General features: G+C 47.7%; 2 protein-coding genes across 2 annotated transcripts in view; one reads left to right on the plus strand and one right to left on the minus strand.

The window, feature by feature from the left end:
• Positions 1-2821: 2821 nt before the first annotated feature.
• Positions 2822-6431, plus strand: NTMT1 (N-terminal Xaa-Pro-Lys N-methyltransferase 1). The gene is made up of 3 exons (XM_063315970.1): positions 2822-3032; positions 3650-3902; positions 6006-6431. The coding sequence occupies exons 1-3, from the start codon at positions 2871-2873 to the stop codon at positions 6260-6262; spliced, it is 672 nt and encodes a 223-aa protein (XP_063172040.1). The 5' UTR covers positions 2822-2870; the 3' UTR covers positions 6263-6431.
• Positions 6432-10082: 3651 nt separating this feature from the next.
• Positions 10083-18037, minus strand: part of ASB6 (ankyrin repeat and SOCS box containing 6) — a 114522-nt gene continuing 106567 nt past the window's right edge. Inside the window, exons 3-7 of the mRNA XM_063316074.1 lie at positions 16853-17031; positions 14971-15077; positions 14333-14441; positions 13473-13559; positions 10083-11199 (exon numbers count right to left, since the gene is read on the minus strand). Of these exons, the coding sequence (XP_063172144.1) occupies positions 10526-11199; positions 13473-13559; positions 14333-14441; positions 14971-15077; positions 16853-17031 (1156 nt within the window). The 3' untranslated portion in view covers positions 10083-10525. The remainder of the gene's footprint in view (positions 11200-13472; positions 13560-14332; positions 14442-14970; positions 15078-16852; positions 17032-18037) is intronic.

Genomic DNA, 18037 nt, shown 5'->3' on the forward strand with positions numbered 1-18037 from the left:
TTGGGACTGATATAACCGTGGCTGCAAATGTCAGCTGAGCGTAAACCAAGGTTTGCAAATGAAATAGGTTCACATGCACCAGAACAAAGCACTTGATTTATGGTGGGTAAATCCAGGCCCAGTTTTCAAATTCCAGTGCTGAAGGAAACCACGGTGAGCATTAATATTGGTTGACATTTCAGCTGTGTACAGTGCTGGGGCAGGATCTTTAATCATGGTTTGTTTGGACAAACAATAGGCCTAGTACTAAGAGAAAGTTGAGAGATATGAATTTAATTAAGAACTTTTTAACACCCCCATCTTGGATTTTATATTTATATTTGTATTTATATTGTGATTTAAGAATACTGTTTTTATTGTATTTGAACCTGTATTTATTTTAGTTTTATTGTAAACTGCCCAGAGTCACTCTTTGAGTGAGACGGGCAGTGACAGAATTTGAAATATAAATAAATATAAATATAAATAAATGGTTAACCTTAAGTGTGACAATGGATTGCAGGGGGCGATTTGCTCTGTGTTGGGCAGAAAAGGGCAATTGCTGGGTTAGGATTTGAACTACTTGTTGTAAACCGCCCAGAGGCCTCTGACGGGAGGAGATGGGCGGGGATAAATTAGATAAATAAAATTTAAAAAATAAAAATAAACTAAACCAGGGATATGTCTAACCATGGTCTGACTAAGGGACAGCTGACAGGATCCGCACAGGCCTTCTCTATTCCCAGGCCGGCAGCAAATGACTGTTTCTCACATCCCTTTAAAGCATTACATTTGTTTAGCTTCAGTTCACCTGTTTCATGAACATACCTGTTATGGTGTGTCAACCTGGGTTAGAAAAGTAGACTTCAGTTGGTTGTGCGAATGTAGCTTTTAAATAATTACACTGTAAGAGAAGCTGCCAAGCCTTGCTCTAAGGAGTTTGGCCTCTTGTTATCCAAGAGGCTTATTCACACAACCATACAGTGCTCAAGAAACAGACTCAGGGAGAGAAGAACTTCAGAGCAAGCCAGAACAGAGTGGCCAGCATTAACCTGGCCAGATTCACACATTGTGCTAATTGTGTGTCAGAACCCAGGCGAGATGAGGCTGAGTTAACAAACCTGGCATTGTGGGAGACATGGACCCAGCCCTTGTGCCTTGGCTCGGGGTACAAACCAGGTGCTTGACAAACCATGTTTAAAAACCCTGGTTTAGTTTTTGGTGTGAATGCTGCTTACCTGGCCTGTTCACTCTTGATTTGCATGCCTGTCAATTAATTACTGGCTTGTGGGGAGAGGATATTTGCACACTGGGTTATGACACTCCTGAGTATGTTGCCATAATTGGGCACGGAATGGTATTCCTGGTAAGCAATGTATATATTTAGTCCCCAAGGCCCATCCTCTTTGGTCACGCATATTTTGGCGATTACAGCACAGCCTGCAGTCTACCCTTTCCCAGTTTGTATCCAGTTCTGTGTGCTGGAGTGCAAATCCCCATAAGCCTCAGCTTCCACCCACCCTGGCAAAAGAGCGTCCCCCCCCCAATATTCCTTAACAGGGCTGTGCAGAGATCTAGATTAGAAGGGCGAAATGTGATTTGGAGTGCTTTGCTTAATTGCATCTAGCCCTAATGGCTTTAAAAGCAGACTAAACTCCTCAGAGGACAGATCAATCCATGGTTATTAAGCAGTGTATGATTTATTTAAGGTATTTCTACCTTACCGGCTGAAGAGCTTGATAATCAATTAAAAAGAGTTTTTACAGCCTGGAAAGGTATAACATGCAAGGAAAGTCAAAGGGGGAGGGTAGAGGAAAAGAGTAGTCCTCCATAACCACCATGGGGAACATTACATGGTGTTTAAGGTCAGCTCAAGAGAATGGACTTCTTTCTGGAAGACCAATCTGGAAGAAAAGAGGAGCTCAGAAGTCTTGCCCAGCCGAACCAGGGGCATGGCACGTTTTCCCATTTCTCCCTGCTCAGCAGGCTTCTGGGATAGCTGCCAGACATCACTGTATATATTAAGTTTCCACCTCATTTCATTTAACGTCTCTGAATACCAGCTGCTGGGGAGGTGGTGCGGGGGGGAAGCGTTGGATTTGGCCCAAAATCAGATAAAATTAGGGCACACCAACTTTTCGGTGGCTGAGCGCTGCAGTTAATTTGCTTTGCAAGAGAGAGATAGAAACTGCTGGCAAGCATCAGAGGTCCAAACTGAACTGAGCCGAGTGGGGACTCGGCGCCCCAACTCAGCTATGCTGGTTTACAGGTAGTCCTCGCTTAACGACCGTTTAATGGTCTGAAGTTACAACAGCTTCGGAAAAACAGACCTGTGCTCATAACAACTGTCACAAAATGTCACACGACGCCCACAGTCCACATGATTGCAATTCAGGCATTTGGCAGCCAGCTCACTTTTACGACCAGTTGCAGCTTCCTGTGGTCACGTGATCGCGATTTGCAACCTTGTTTTGCCAGTTTCCTGCAAACAACGTCCATTAGGGAAGCTGGATTCCCAATCTTAAAAATGGTCGTAAAATCAGGTCTTGTCACATGGTGACTCGCTTAATGACCATGCCACTTAACCAGTTTTCTGGTCCCTATTGTGGTCGTTAAGTGAGGACTGCCTGTATGACCGTAATAAAGATTGGATTGATTTATTGATTGGCCTTAATTCAGCCCTTTGGGACAGGGGTGCAATCCTGTTGCCGTGTTTTTCCAGCTCAAATGGTAGGAAGTCGTCCTGTTGATGCACCTTGTCCTATGTTGCTTTGGATCTTCAGAATTAATTGTGTGTTTTTCCTCCCCCGCACCTGTCCCTCCCTCTTTTCTTCTCCTGAAAAAGGCAAACCCACGGCCTTGCCTTACTGCGCCGGAGGAAAATCTCAGCCATGGCCAGTGACCTGGTGGAAAACGAGCTGGAATTCTACTCCAAAGCTGAAAAATATTGGAAAGACGTCCCTCCCACTGTGGATGGGATGTTAGGAGGCTACGGGCATATTTCCAGTATCGACATCAGCAGCTCCAGAAAATTTTTGCTCCGGTTTTTGAGGGTGAGCAGATTTTCCAGGGGAGCGGCTCCCGGGCTGGGGGTGACCCACCTTGGTTGGCCTGTCCCAGTACAACTGGGATAGCACTGTGTAAAACAAAAACACACACACACAGACAAACAACAATTTTGCAAGGAAGAAAGGTCCATGTTTTGATTTTCCCTGTCTTTCTGTGCTCGGAAAAGAGTTTTTTCCCCTGTTAGTAAAGTGGCCTTTATTCCAGTGTTTCTCAAACTTGGCAACGTTAAGATGGGTGGATCTCAACTCCCAGAATTCCCCAGCCAGCATGGGGAATTCTGGGAGTTGAAGTCCACCCATCTTAGCGTTGCCAAGTTTGAGAAACACTGCATTGTTGTGCAAACTTTGAAACAGTAGGGATCATTTCAAATGGACAGTGAAAATCAAACCTGTGCAATAGTGTGTATTGATATCTCCCCAAGCAGGGAAAGAGTTTTGAAACACACACAGTTTCTTAGATCCAAAGGTGGAGGTGCCAACTTTGAGAAAAGAACAAAATCAAAGTGCGGGGGGTGGGGGCACACAATTGTTAAGGCGCGTTGCTTGCTTTTGAGCGTCTGTCAAGTTTCTGTCCCTCTTTTCCTGAACTCTTTTCCGACCAGGATGGACCCAACAGGACTGGGACGGCCTTGGCCTTAGACTGTGGGGCTGGCATCGGGCGGATCACAAAGCGGCTGTTGCTGCCCCTTTTCAAAGCTGTGGACATGGTGGATGTGACCGAAGATTTTCTGAACAAGGCCAAGACGTACCTGGGGGCGGAAGGCCAACGGGTCAGAAATTATTTCTGCTGCGGGTTGCAAGACTTCAGCCCGGAGCCCAACACTTACGACGTCATCTGGATTCAGTGGGTAATTGGTGAGTGTCGCTTGCCAAGTTGGCAGGGGTTTTCCCAATGTGCAGAATCAGACCGAGGCGAATGCCAATCTGCGACTCAAGCTGTAGATCTTTATCAGACCGAACAAGTTTTGCAAACCCAGCTAGAGAGGATTAGGGCAGACTTGGTGGTGCTAAGGTCCTCCCCCACCGCCCCGTGCTGATGCTCCACCTTATACAGGGGCTGAATGAAGAATAATGCCCCCACCATCATCACTTGGCTTAAAATGGGGACATTTTAATCCTCCTTAAAAGTGAGTAGTTTTAATCAGTGGAGCAGGAAATTGATCCTAGAATGGAGCTCTGGTTACCTGCATTTATTCTGCACAGAATCGCCCCCGGAATGGTACGTGGGAGTGACCTTGGGAGACAGGAGGGAGAGCTGCAAACTGGACAACTGGTGTGTAAAAGGTGTCTCAGCCTACAGAAGGAAACGGGGCATGGGAAGCGTCTCAGAAGGGCCCCTCCCTGGTTTTCCGGAGAGTAAAAGGAGAGGAGGGGAGGAATCCTTTCAGACTTGCAAGACTGATGTTAGCCCTGCGAGGTAGTCCAGACGAGAAGCATAACAGTGAATACTAGCTCTTACCTTTATTGTAAAGCTATATTCTTGCACGAATGAAAGGATTTCTCCCCTCCTCTCCTTTTACTCTCCGGAAAACCAGGGAGGGGCCCTTCTGAGACGCTTCCCACATCCCTTTTCCATCTGTGGGCTCAGCTGCCTCTTATCTGACCATTGTCTAGTCTGCGGCTCTTCCTTCTGTCTCCCAAGGTTCATTCCCACATGTTGCCACATATGTTCTTTCTTGGGCTTCCAAACTCTGCTTAATTGTTGCTTCTAAGTGGGAAAGGTGAGAAGGCCCATCAGAACCTGGTTGAAGAGCGCTTAAAGTGTGGGATTCGTTCACCACAGCTCCAAGCTTGATCACCGTTGGCAGAAATGTGTAGTGAATGGTGTCAATGACACAGAGATATAAATACAGTTAACGAAAGAGCTCCTTTCCAAGAATATTTTCCTGTTTCATTGATTAAAATATCCCTAGTATGCAGTGGTGGAGGTAGAGGCATTATTTTTCATTCAGCCGTCGCAGTTTAACGTTGTGGTATTACCAGCTTCTCGGGCACAAGCTGTTCTTTTATTTTAAAACCTGGCATTTGTGTGTGATGAACACACAGTGGGTAAAGAGAGGGCTTGGCCCCCCAAGTTGCTCAGCAGGCAGATGAACCTGGGGGAATCGCAAATAAATTGCATGTGAGTTTGGCAAATTGAACAAACGGAATTAAATTGAGTGAATTCATAGGTGGGATTTATCTGTTCAACTTGGTTCCTGAATTAACCCATTTGGGTGGCTTGCACAGGCTGGGTTGCTACGAAACAGTAACCGGGGTTAGCTGTAAGCAAATGCAGCAACTTGGTTTAGAATTGAGTGGTTTGCATGTGTTGTGGGAATGCAGCCACCTGGTGGATTGGTTACCTCTGAGGGTGTAGCACAAACCGGGGGCTTGTAAACCCTGATGGATAGCCGAGTGTGAGGTGTAAATCCTCGCGGTTATGGTTGGTACAGGAGAACACAGCTGAGTAGAAATGTGGCATTCTGGAACCAAATTCTGGTCCCCCTTTGTAAAGGTATGGGGGAATGACCTTGGGAGATGGGACGAAGAGACACTGCCAAGAGAAGGGTCAGGTAAGAGGCAACACAGCCTACAGCTGGATAGCGGGTGGGGCAAGAGGCTCAGAAGGGACCCTCCCTAGGTTTCTGGAGAGTAAAAGGAGAGGAGGGGAGAAGAGCTTTGTAATGGTATGTGGGAAAGACCTTGGGAGACGGGGCGAAGAGATGCTGCCAAGGGAATGGTCAGATAAGAGAGGGCAGAGCCCGCAGCTGGATAGTGGGTGGGGCAAGAGGCTCAGAAGGGACCCTCCCTAGTTTCTCGGGCTGTAAAGGAGACAGCAGGAGAATTGCACTTTCAGACTTGCAAGATTCTGTTAATGTAGCTTTATAATAAAGTAGAATTGTGTCCACCTAGTAAGGCTGACCCCCTTGGGTCCTGGAAGGATCTCACGTGGCTGGGTTTCTCCTTCCCCCACAGGACATCTGACGGACGAGCACCTCTCTTGCTTCCTGCAGAGGTGTCATCTAGGACTGCGCTCCAATGGCATCATTGTCATTAAGGACAACATGGCCCAAGAAGGGGTCATCATGGACGAAGTGGACAGTAGCGTCTGCCGCGACCTGGACGTGGTCTGTAAGATCATCCGCCACGCCGGGCTCAGCCTTCTGGCCCAGGAGAAACAAGAGAATTTTCCAGATGAGATCTATCACGTCTACACATTAGCCATGAGGTGAAGGATGTCCAGGGAGCATTCTGAGTGGGCTCCCGGACAAACCACGGTTTCCAGAGGTCCAGGATGAAGGGATCAGCCGTGGTCTCAACAGGTGGGGAGCAGGGAGGGAAAGGTGCTTGTGGCCCTGCCAGTAGACTGGCCTGGGACAGGGGAAGTAAAGGTGAGCCTGACTGTAGTTTGTTGGTTTGTTGTGATGGTTGCAAAAAAGATCTGCCAAATACACCTTGTATGGTGGGAGCGAGTTCCAGAATTACGTCTCCGGCAATCTGGCATAGCGTTCCCGGCGTGTTCAAGTTTCTTTTTCCCCCACACTTCAGTTAAAAAAAAACACTTCCTAGATGGGTTCCGTGTTTTCAGGATGGCAATCCAAACCGACACAGGAAGAAAAAAGGGTGGGGAGGGAAGAGGAAAAATGAGTGGGCTCGGGACACTGCGTTTTGCTTTGTGGGTTTTGTTTTGTTTTTTTAAAAAAAGCTTTGAATTTCCTAAAATGTGTGGCCAGTCAGTCTGATGGAACAACAGGCTTGGGCATAGCAAAGTGCAATCACAAACAGAAGACCCTGCTTGGAGCAGCTTGTGCCCCCCTTCTTCTCTCTGCTGATGTCATCATCCCCAAAGTCCTCTTTGCCCCAGAAACACCTTTCCCACTCTGATGCCCTTCAAAGGCAATGGATGACTACAACTCCCATCACCCCCTGCCCAGGCGGGAATATGGGTGCAATCTTCCCCACCCAAACAGAGGCCAGCCAATGGGAGAAGATTCTCCTTCCAAACAGCCACGCTTGTATTGCTTGACCTTTCCTGCCATCAAAAGGGGACCGATGGCTTGTCAAAATGGATGCTTACGAGCGTGGTGAACGCTTTAAGGGGTTTTGCAGCAATCCAGCCAATAGCGGATTTTTGCAAAAATCAGGATTCAGCACCTCCAGAGTTGACAAGATCTGCAAAGCAGGTGGTGACATTTGTTTACATCAAGTCCTCACCTTCTGGACTACAAAGAATTCATGCTTTAACAATCCTCTTGTATCAGGGAGGGGGGCCTAAGGGGTCTTTTGGATGAGGCTGGACTACAGCGCCCAGCATCCTCAGCCCAGCCAGCCGTAAGGAATTTGGAACCTGGTGGGGGTTGTAGTCCAACAACAGGCTGGGGGATTTGGGGCTAGTCTCTCTCAACCCAACCTACCTCACAGGGTTGTTGTGGGGAAAACAGGAGGAGGAAGGAGTATTAGGCATGTTCGCCGCCTTCAGTTATATATAAAAAAAGGCAGGATAAGAATCCAGTAATCATATTTATTGAATTTTGAAGTTGCCATGATCACAATACTTTTGAGAGATCGCTATTTTTTTTAAAAAAAGAAAGAAAAATGGGGGAATTAATATAATAAAGTTCTTTGAGATCTTCACTATACAACTGCATGCATAAAAGCCTGAGGGTTCATGCTCCTAGCCCTTTCTGCAATTTTCAAACATTTTAAAATCACACAAACTACTGTTTCCACATCCTGCTGGGAAGAGTCTCCTGTCTCAAACATACAGGTAGTCCTTGTTTAGCGACTGCCTCGTTTAGCGACTGTTCAGAGTTACAATGGTGATAAAAAAGTAACTTTTCAACCCATCCTCGCATTTATGACCTTCGTGGGTCTGTAAAGCAAAGGAAAGCTGAAGTAAGATCGTAAGCACAGTTGCAGTTTCACTTAATGACCGCTTCGCTTAACATTCAAGTTGTCGGTCCCAATTGTGGCCACTAAATGAGGGCTAGCTGTACATGAAAACAGCAAAAATCCCATTTGGGTCCTCAGCCTTCCCCATGGATAGTTTAAACACACTGGGCTTTTAAAAAATGCCTGATGGCTAGAAACTTGGATATAAAGCAAAAGGGAACCAGGATGGCCAAGATGTTTAATTCTGCACCCCACCATACACCTGCTGGTAGGCAAAAGTGGAATCCTTAAAACTTTTGGATCATTTTGCATTTGCGTTAACATGCTTAACTTGGTTACTGAATCACCCCATTTATAAAACCTGAACCATAAATTAACCACGCCCTACCCCGGAAACCCGCACAAAGGTTAAAACGGACCAAACTGAGTTGCAAACACCCGTTAGATCTTTAGCCAGCCTACTTTAGCATCTTACACAAATGAGGTGTCACTTCCCTTCTGAGCTGTCCAACCCTGGAAGCACGAAGCTAGGAGTTAAAAAATGGCGTCTTTTCTCCACCTCGCCCCTTTCCGTGGGCGTGGGAGGCAAGGGATGAAATGCATGGGATGACACCCTCATGCGTATGCTGTTACTTGCACCAGCCTTCAGGACGTAGGGACGGACTCACAGCCACGGCGGGATGGCAGAACATCGCTTTCCAGAGCAGCGTGTCGCCCAGACCTTTCATGCTGTGCGGTATGAAGGGGCATGCAGGAAACTCAAGGGGATGTGTGAAATCGCTTATCATCTAGCCAGCAGTACAAAATGTCATGACAGCCTCTTATAGAGCCCAGATGCATCCCTTCCAAGTCCTGCCCCCCCCCCCAGCTTTAAAACTGCCTGAACAGGACACGGCTGGGTTTGTGCACTACGACCTGATGTGCCCATCATGCATGAACCTGGCCAGCACCCAGGTTCTTGGGCTGTGCTGAACTGTAGTTTGTGGAACCAGAGTTGATGAAAGAAGTCACAAATTTATTTGTGCAACGGGCTGTAAATCAACGTGGCAAATCCAGATGCCCCAGAGTATCACTTTTCACATGGAAACACATGCACCCCCATCGGAACGGATTAATTTCTCCTTACTACCTAACAACTCTCACCCCACTGGAAGTGGTTACAGGTAGTCCTCACTTAGCAACCATTTGTTTAGTGACAGTTCGGAGTTACAACAGCGTTGGAAAAAACGACTTACGACCGGTTCTCACACGACTATCGCGGTGTCCCCACAGTCACATAATCGTGACTTGGGCGCTTGGCAACCAATTAGCATTTATGACCGTCACAGCGTTCCGCGGCCACGTGATCACCATTTTCAACCTTCCCAGCTGGCTCCTGGCAGGCAAAATCAATGTGATTCCTTTAACAGCCCTGTGGTTTGCTTAACGCCCACAGTGATTCACTTAACAGCCGCCACAAAAGCAGTAAAATCCGGTCGGATTTGCTTAATGACCACTTTGCTTAGCAACTGAAATTCCGGTCCCAATTGTGGTCACTAAGGAAGGACTACCTGTATTAGCGAAAGCGTCGCAAGGCAAGATCCTTATCTTGAAAAGAAAAATTGGTTACAGCACGGTGGGCTGTCTAAAATGCATCTGAGGTTACCTCTCTCTTCTGATCTGGATAATAACCTTATTGGCCTGATTTTTAAAAATAACTTGAATTTGGCAAGGAGATCTTCTCCAGCCCCACCTCTGGACATCTTGAAATCCAGTTTTATACGGCAGCAAGGCATACAGGTAGTAGTTGCTTAATGTCCACTTGTTCAAAGTTACAACGGCACTGAACGAGGGGGACTTATGACGGGTCCTCAAAGTTGTGGCCGTCGCAGCATCCTCAGGGTCATGCGATTGCCATTTGCGGCCTTCCTTTGCTGCCAACTTCCAACGAGCAAAGTCAGTGGGGAAGCCAGCAGGAGGTCGCAAATGTGGATCACATGACCGCAGGACGCCATGAGCGTGTGGCCTTTGGCTAACAATGGCAACTGGGACTGCCGGAATGACCGTGTTGCTTAGTGGTGGAGTTCCTGGTCCCAATTATCATCGGTAAGCGAGGACTACCTGTAGCAGAGGTGTCACAAAGGGGAACAGGAATGTTTTATCCATAGCACGACAATATGCAAGCAGTGTAGGTGCATCCTTTTAATTGGCTGCTGGCATGCCCCATCTCCTCCCTGGCCCCCAACCCCGGATGTTCAGCATGGCCCCAATATAACCCACAGAAACTCAACACACTTTTGCGCCAAAGGGCAAATTTTTCCCTAGTTGACCTACAACTCCACAAAGTACTTTTCCTCCTGCCTGGCTCCCGTCAAGGTGTGATTCCGTGGCAAATCCCAAGCCGCCAAATGCCTTCCCGCGTCCCCGCCAGCTGAGCGTGCTCCAAGCAATTTGGTAAACCGCACGCAGTGTGAAGCCAGACCGGCCAAGCCGGCTGTCGAATATCAGGTTGGCTGCTGAAACGGAGGTCTCCCCGTTCACGTGCTTGTCAGGACATCACAGCTGGATCGGGGAACGGAGGGGCATCTGGCAAGCATCTCTGATCCGCTTCTGGTCCTGCGAGGTCACACGTGCTCCACAGTCGCGCTCGGATCTATAAGGAGGTATCTTTTTAACCGATTGGGCAGAGGAAGGGCCTGCACCTTCACGTCCACCGGCCAAGGCTGGAGATACTGCCGCAAACGGGCTCGGCAGAGGTGTTTCAAAGTGGGCGGGGTGTTCTCCAGCTGCTTCAATTTCCCGAAAAGAGCTCTGATCTTGTCTTGGTGGTAACGGCAGTTGCTCAGGTCGATCTGGAAGTTGCTGGGCAGCTTCACCACTGGGCAGCTGGCCGTCATCAGCTCCAGGGTGGTCTCGGCCTTCTGCAGCAGGTCGATGGAGAAGCCGTCGTCCTCCGACTCGCTCAGGAGGGAGCACAGGCGTTCGAAGATGATGTCGAAGCCCGACCAACAGGCGGGGCCGTGGAGGGAGCAGCTGTGGGAGGCCCCCGACTCCAACAGGAAGCGCAAGAGCGGGAAGTGGAGTCGGAAGCTCTTGAGGCAGAGGTGGGTGAGGGACTCGTAGGGCGGGCACTCGCTGGGGTTGGCGCCGTGCGCCATCAGCAGCTGCGTCACCTGGAAGCAGAAGCGGTTGATCATCTCGGCCTCTTCGGCGTCGCTCCCCACCGTCTCGCCGAGCAAGAAGATGAGGAAGGTGAAAACGGTGTCCCCGTCTTTCGTGGTGGCCTTGACATCTGCGCCTGACGGGAAGGGAGAAGGAAATCGGGGGGTTCACGGGGGGTGCAGAATACTGGCCGCTGATGAGGCTCGGGCACCCCCTTAAAAAGAAGCCCTGCTGAGCTTGCAAATTAAAAACCAAGACTGCTCCGCCTCTTAAGGTTTTGGAGAGCCTCTACTATCTCAAGAAACGTCCGGTAGGAAGACGGAGTTTCACGAGGCTCTGAAAGAATGGCACAGCCCAGGAAAACAGGCAGCTGCTCTAAAGCACACGCTCCAAGTAAAATTTTACCCTCTAAATCTGCACATCTGGGTAACCCCAATGCATACGCTTCAGGAGCACGAACACCCGGGTTCCAAGATCAACGTGGAAGTGCTTTAAAACGTGCAGGAATGCCAAGTGCAACTTATTAAGGTAGCTGCATCTTTCCCAGGGTTGCACAGCTGCTGCAGAGGTCAGCCTCGCAATGTCATGTTCACTGTTTCTATGTAGTTTATACATCGTAACATTTCACATGCCACGGCGCTAACGTGTGTTTCTGTTCGGGAGGGAGCTGCTGTGAACCTTGTACCAAGCTCTGTATCTGAATTCATTACAATGGAATGTGTTTGGGTTATGTTCTCTGCTCAAGGACTTTTCCCGTGGACCATCAGAAGCCGTTAGGAGCACCTGGGATTGTGAGCCTAGGAAGATTCTACAGGGGGAGGGATCTCATTTGCACCGAGGGTTTTTAGTTTGATTTTGGCGCGCTTTTATCATTCTCAGCTTTCTTTGTGATCCTGCTTACTGTTCTTTAATAAATCAGATATCCTTGAATCTTGCCTGTGAGTCCGACACTGTTTTAGAATAGGCAACCCTTACACGCAATCTCGGGAAAAGCCACAGTTGCTTTAATGAGTGGTGGGGTGGGAGCTGCGTTTCTGGTCCTGACGCCCTCTGAAACACATTTTCCAAATTCTCGGAAGTGTGCTACAGCTGATCTCTTGACGGCATCCATCCTATCGTAATGCCTCTGCCCGAAACGCTGGCAGAACTTTGATATCATTGATTTATTTACTGTTCCTGTTATTAAGGAAGAGATGTTGAGGCAGGGTATCACAAACCTCGAAAGTAAAACCAACAGCACTTCCTGGATTGACACTGCAAAGCCCCAGTATTGAGCAACAGTGTCATTCCAGGAAGTGCTGCAAAGGAAAAGATCCTTGCCCTGCCAATTTGGACATGTTTAAAAGATAGGACTTTATTTTTTTCCTAGGGAAGGGCTGAACGTTAACCAAACAACCTTCCCACCAGGGAACACCGCTGGGAATGACCCCCATACAGGTAGTCTTTGCTTAATGACAGTTGGGACCAGAATTTCAGTTGCTAAGCGAAGCAGTCATTAAGTGAACCCAACCCGATTTTATGACCTTTTTTGCAGCAGTCATTAAGCAAATCACTGAGATCATTAAGCGAACCACGTGGTTGTTAAGCAAATCACACGGTTCCCCTTTGATTTTGCTTGCCGGAAGCTGGCTGGGAAGGTTGAAAATGGTGATCATGTGACTGACCACAGGACGCTGCAACGGTCGTAAATGTGAACCGGTTGCCAAGTGCCCAAATTGTGATTACATGACCAGGGGGACATGGTGATGGTCATAAATGCGAGGACCGGTCGTAAGTCATTTTTTCCAGCACCATCTCCGAACTGTCACTAAACGAATGATCATTAAGCAAGGACTACCTGTAAAATCTCCCAGCAAGATCCTCCTCCTGAACAACAGATCGGAGAACGTTGCAAAGAATGGGTGCCAATTTTGTCTGTGAGACAGATATATTTTAGCTCTTTTTCCCCCCTTTTTTTACAATCCCACATCTCTCTGCAGCCTCCCTTCATGTTCCAACTTTAAAAAAAAAAAATCAGTGCAGTTTGGGAGGATTCTAATACAAGCGAAGGGAGGCTGCAGAGCAGATGATAGTAAAAGGCATGACATTCACACATACCTCTTCGCCCGCCCAACACTAAATTGGGGCAAGCGGATTTCATGCCCCCCAGGAGAAGCGCTCTGAAATTTTCTTCATCTCTGGCAGAGATTTTAGGAGCAAATTTTCTTTTATCCCACCAGGCTGGGAATTGCCAGGGGCGAAAAAACCCACAAGAACTTTTTCCGCATGGCAGAAAATCCCATTTCGTCTTGCAGCAGAATCTGGAAATTAGGGTCCTTCCTCAAAGCACTGCTTGAAAATTGGCAATAGGTGCAGAATTTGGGCTTCCCCCCAAACAGAACTGCAGAGGGGCGGGTGGGAGTCACTCACCTCCTTCCAACAAAAGGCGAATGTTTTCCGTGTTGTGGATTTGAACCCCGTCGCTGCTGGCCAGCGCATGCAGTAAAGCTGTCTTTCCTGGAAGAATTAGAGAGTGGAGGAGGAGGGAAGAGGAAAAGTGTGGCAAGGCAGGAGCCAATTCCATGTGTCTTTGGCCATTCAAGTCTGTTGTATAATGTCAGACTAGCTGGGGCTTGCTTCCTCTTGCAAATTGTGCTAGCCGAAACCTGAATGTACCAAACTAGGAATTAAAATGTTTGTCCCCATGGGACAAACCCCAACAAGTGCATGAGTGAAGAGCAACTTTTTTTTTAATCTGTCTGATTATTGCATTTATATCTCAGAAATGTCAAAGAAGTGAATTTGAGGGTCTTCCAACAACAACAGCCCTATCAGGTAGGTTGGGCCCAAATGTGGCCAGTGGGGTCTGCAGATGAGTGGGGGGGCTTCAATCTGCCCCCCCATCGAAGGCTGACCACAGTATGACCACTACACCACACTGCCTTCTCAATATTAAATGATGAAAAGGGCATCCTGATCGATCCTATTAGAATGAGGGCTAAATCTGCCGCTCAAAGTCCCTTCTAGGGAGAACAGAAAAATTTGTAAAATAACACAGAGAGCATCTTCCCACTCCCAGAATTCTTAGTGGTATCCCAATGCCAGCTGGGAATTCTGGGAGCTGAAGTCCTCAAATCTGGAGGGCCTCCTTCAACTCCCAGAATTCTCAGTAGGGTCCCAATGCCGGCTGCGGAATACTGGGAGATGAACCCCAAGCTTTTGATTGTAGAAGCTGGAAGCGAGGTGACTGTGGCTTAATTAATCCAGAGATAGAAAAAAGAACCACTGACCATGTTTATCCGCAGCGTTGATATCAGCTCCGAGTTCTAGGAGACGCTGCAGGCAGGGCAAGCGTTCCGGCTCTTCGCTGGCAAGGTCCAAAGGACTACTTTCATGAATCTAAGAACAATTTGAAGAGGGTGGGGGGGCTATTATTTTAAATCAGAGTCCTATTTACTTGACCAGAAATTGATTTTTTACCACTAAATTTACCCCCTTCCAAAATTATTCCCACGTAGGCTGGGGAATTCCGGGAGTTGAAGTCCAGACATCTTAAAGCTGCTAAGGCTGAGAAACACCGCCTTACTCGGTGCCGTTGTAACTTCAAACGGTCGCTGAACGAATGGTCAGTAAGCGAGGACTACCTGTTGTTTTTATTTTAGCTGTTTAATTGTAACTGGTTTTTTTTAATTGTGCGAGGTGCCCAGAGTCAACTGTGTGAGATGGGCAGCTATATAAACTGAATAAATAATTTATAAATAATAAACTTCCGGATGGATTGGGATCAGAATACCTTAGCGTGCCCAGAAATTCTGGGAATTGTCGTCTCCACACCCCGAAGCCTCAAGGTAGGAGGAATTATTTAATCTGCCATTATTTTAGGAGCCCCCTAAAGTCCCTCCCCCCCCAGGTTTGGCTGGCTACAAACCCGGTCTCTGCGGTTGATGTCTGCGCCGCGTTGCACCAGAAGCTCAACCATGTCGGGCTGGTTTCGGAGCACCGCAATGTGCAAGGCTGTGTAATAGGTGACCGGATCTACAAAAGGTAGAGAGGTTTCATCAGAAAACATTAAATTAAAAACCCCGAACGGGGCTCTCCCATTAAGGAGGTTTTAATCTCTCAATTTCCAGCTTTGGGCCCAGGGCAAAAAAACGCTGTTCTTTTTGGAGCCTTAAAGAACACTGGTTTTTTTTTGAGCCCTAAAAAACCCGTCTTTTTAAAAAAGCTGTTCTTTTGAAGGCAAGCAGAGAGAAAAACAATACACCGAGAATATTTTATTTTGGGGTAACCCGTCCCAATCTACATCTTAACGGCCTTCCGTTTTTATTTATTCGATTTCTATTCTCCCTCGGATTGAGGAGATCCGCTGCACTGCCCCCCGCGTTTTCCCCACAACAACCCTCCAGGGTAGGCTGGGCCAAAAGTCAGTTTCTAAGGTGGATGGTAGTTTTGAACCCGGATCTCCCCCCTGCTAGTCCAAAACCTTAACCACGCCAGTCTGCTGGCACAACTGAAACCAAACTGAGCTGTTGTCCGCGGCCCCCAGCTTGGATCAAGGGCTGAGCGTGGCCCCTTGAGCCCCAAAGCTTCTGTGCTGCTGACGAAACAGCTGCTGCCCTACCCTACAAGGCTGGTGTTGCAAGGGATGGCAAGAAGAAAGCCTACCGTTAAGCACCGTTGCCCCACAATGTGAAAGCCAGCAGGGGAAGCAGCAGCCCACCCCCCGCTTCCTCCCCATCGCCCCCCCAGTCAAGGGCCCTTGAAGCCACCAGCGAGCCAGCCTCACAGGGGAGCAGCCATGTTGCCCCGGAAACAGCCATCTGGCACGACATCATCTGTAGAAGGGGGCCCGGTGCCCAGAGCTTGGAACCCAGGACTCAGGGGGCGGAGCCAGGACAATAGGGCGGAGCCTGAGGCTACAGCACTGCAGCCTTGCAGGGCATAGCAACTAAGGGGTGGGGCCTGGTGGACAAGGGGGTGGAGCTAGAGGCCAGGAGGAGAAACACTGGGTGCCCCGGGATGCTGCCCACTATCCTAAGCAGGCTACTGTTCCAGGCCAAAGACATTATGGCAAAGATGGGGCTAGAAGCCAGGGTTCAGCTTTGCAGCAGACCAGCCCCCCCACCCCACATCTACCCCCCATCTACCAGGAGGGGCCAGGAACCTGGTGATCTGCAAGGCATTACTTAGGAGTCCTCCTTAGAGGTAGTCCTCTACTTACGACCACAACAGGGACCAGAAAATTTGTAGTTAAGTAGTGCAGTCATTAAGCAAGGTATCACATGACTGTACCCAATTTCACATTTTTTGCAGCAGTTGTTAAGCAAATCGCCATGGTCATTAAGTGAATCACACAGTTCCCCACTGATCACATGACCATGGGGATGCTGTGATGGTCATAACTGTGAGGACCGGTCACAAGTCACTTTTCCCAGCGCCGTCATAACTTTGAATGGTTGCTAAACTAATGGTCGTAAATTGAGGACTGCCTGTATTTATTTCTTTGATTTATATATTGATTCTAGGAGCCTGCTGTATATACTGAGCCTATCCTTGGCTGTAATCTTAAAGGAAAATAATGGCACAGTGACATCTACTGGTGGGAAATAGGCAATACAACAATGGACAAGACTTGTTTAAAACCAGAAGTTGACAAATTTAGATTACAGACCCCATTAGTGGCAGGGCAGGGGTGGGTGGGGCAGAGAGAATTAAATGAACCTCCCAGGTCAACGCATCCTTAAGTTTTCCCTCCCCCCTAAAATCTAAAATAAAATAACGGCGAAAGATCAGAGGGTGGGAAGCCCGACCTTCGAAGGTGATGTCGGCCCCGTTGTGCAAGAGAATTTCCGCCGCCTGGACCAAGCCGAGCTCAGCCACCTTCAGCAAAGCGTAGCTCACGCCTTCCTGGTAAAAAGTTGAATGGGATTCTCTTTCCAAAAGTTTCTGAAGCAGAAACTTGCTGTTGTCTTCGGCCGCATAGCTGGGACTTTTCAAAACAGAGGAAGAACGGGTGAGTACGAGAGACTGGACAGCCAGAGCAACACTTTGCAGTTTTCTTATTACAAAACCGAAGAGCCTATTTAAAAAAAAAAATGGTAAGAGGTAGCTAGGAGGCCTCTTCCTTTTTCAGACTGGAAATGGGAGGAAGGCTGCAGAGATAAAAAAAGATCCCTGCGATTAACATCAGGGCCAACATAAAATTAACATTTCCAAATGGTGCAAAAACAGCAAAATCTTGAAATTGAAATCTTGAAATCATCCTGGATTTTTATTATTCTATTCTTAATTAATCTTTTTGGGGTCTCCTTTTAACACAATTTTTCTTTCTGTTTTTCTTTTCTTCTTTATAGTTTTGTTTAGCTTTAGGCACCTTGCCTCGCCCTCAGTTTAAACTTTACCTCAACTAAAGTTTCTGTAATATCTTGAGCCCACGGCTACCAGCTGTGAGGTTTGTAAAGGGCATTCCGCTACCTTTTCCAAAGACAATCAGAATGAATTTTCAGAATTCAATTCAAAAAGACTCCCAAGAGGAACTGAAATTTTCAAGCACCCCGAGAATCCGATTTAAAAAAAATAAACTTTTGCAGTGGGGGACAACTCTGGAAAACTGTCAACGCTCCATTTCCAACTTACAATGGAGGGCTTTGGATTGGATTGAATTTGGATTGGGAATAAGGGGGAGTCTCTGCAGGGTAAAATTTGGGTTTTCCTGACATTATTGGGGAGTGTTGCAAAGAATATGATGCCAGAAGCAGGCTTCTGACAAATCTCTCAGTCCTGCAAAGAAAATTCTGTTTTGTACTTCATTTTGGTGGTATATTCGTGGTATAACAGAAAATAATGGTGCAAAATGCTCAGCAGTTTGGCTGGAGAAAAAATGACAAGGGTTTTTTTTTTATTTGAAAGAACAGAAACCTTATTTGGACTTTGGGTTGAAAGAAGAAAAGATTGAATTGATGATTTCGGGATTCGGGGATTAAAACGGGATGAAG

This window comes from Candoia aspera, chromosome 16 (genome assembly GCF_035149785.1).
Source record: "Candoia aspera isolate rCanAsp1 chromosome 16, rCanAsp1.hap2, whole genome shotgun sequence".
NCBI classification, from domain to species: domain Eukaryota; kingdom Metazoa; phylum Chordata; class Lepidosauria; order Squamata; family Boidae; genus Candoia; species Candoia aspera.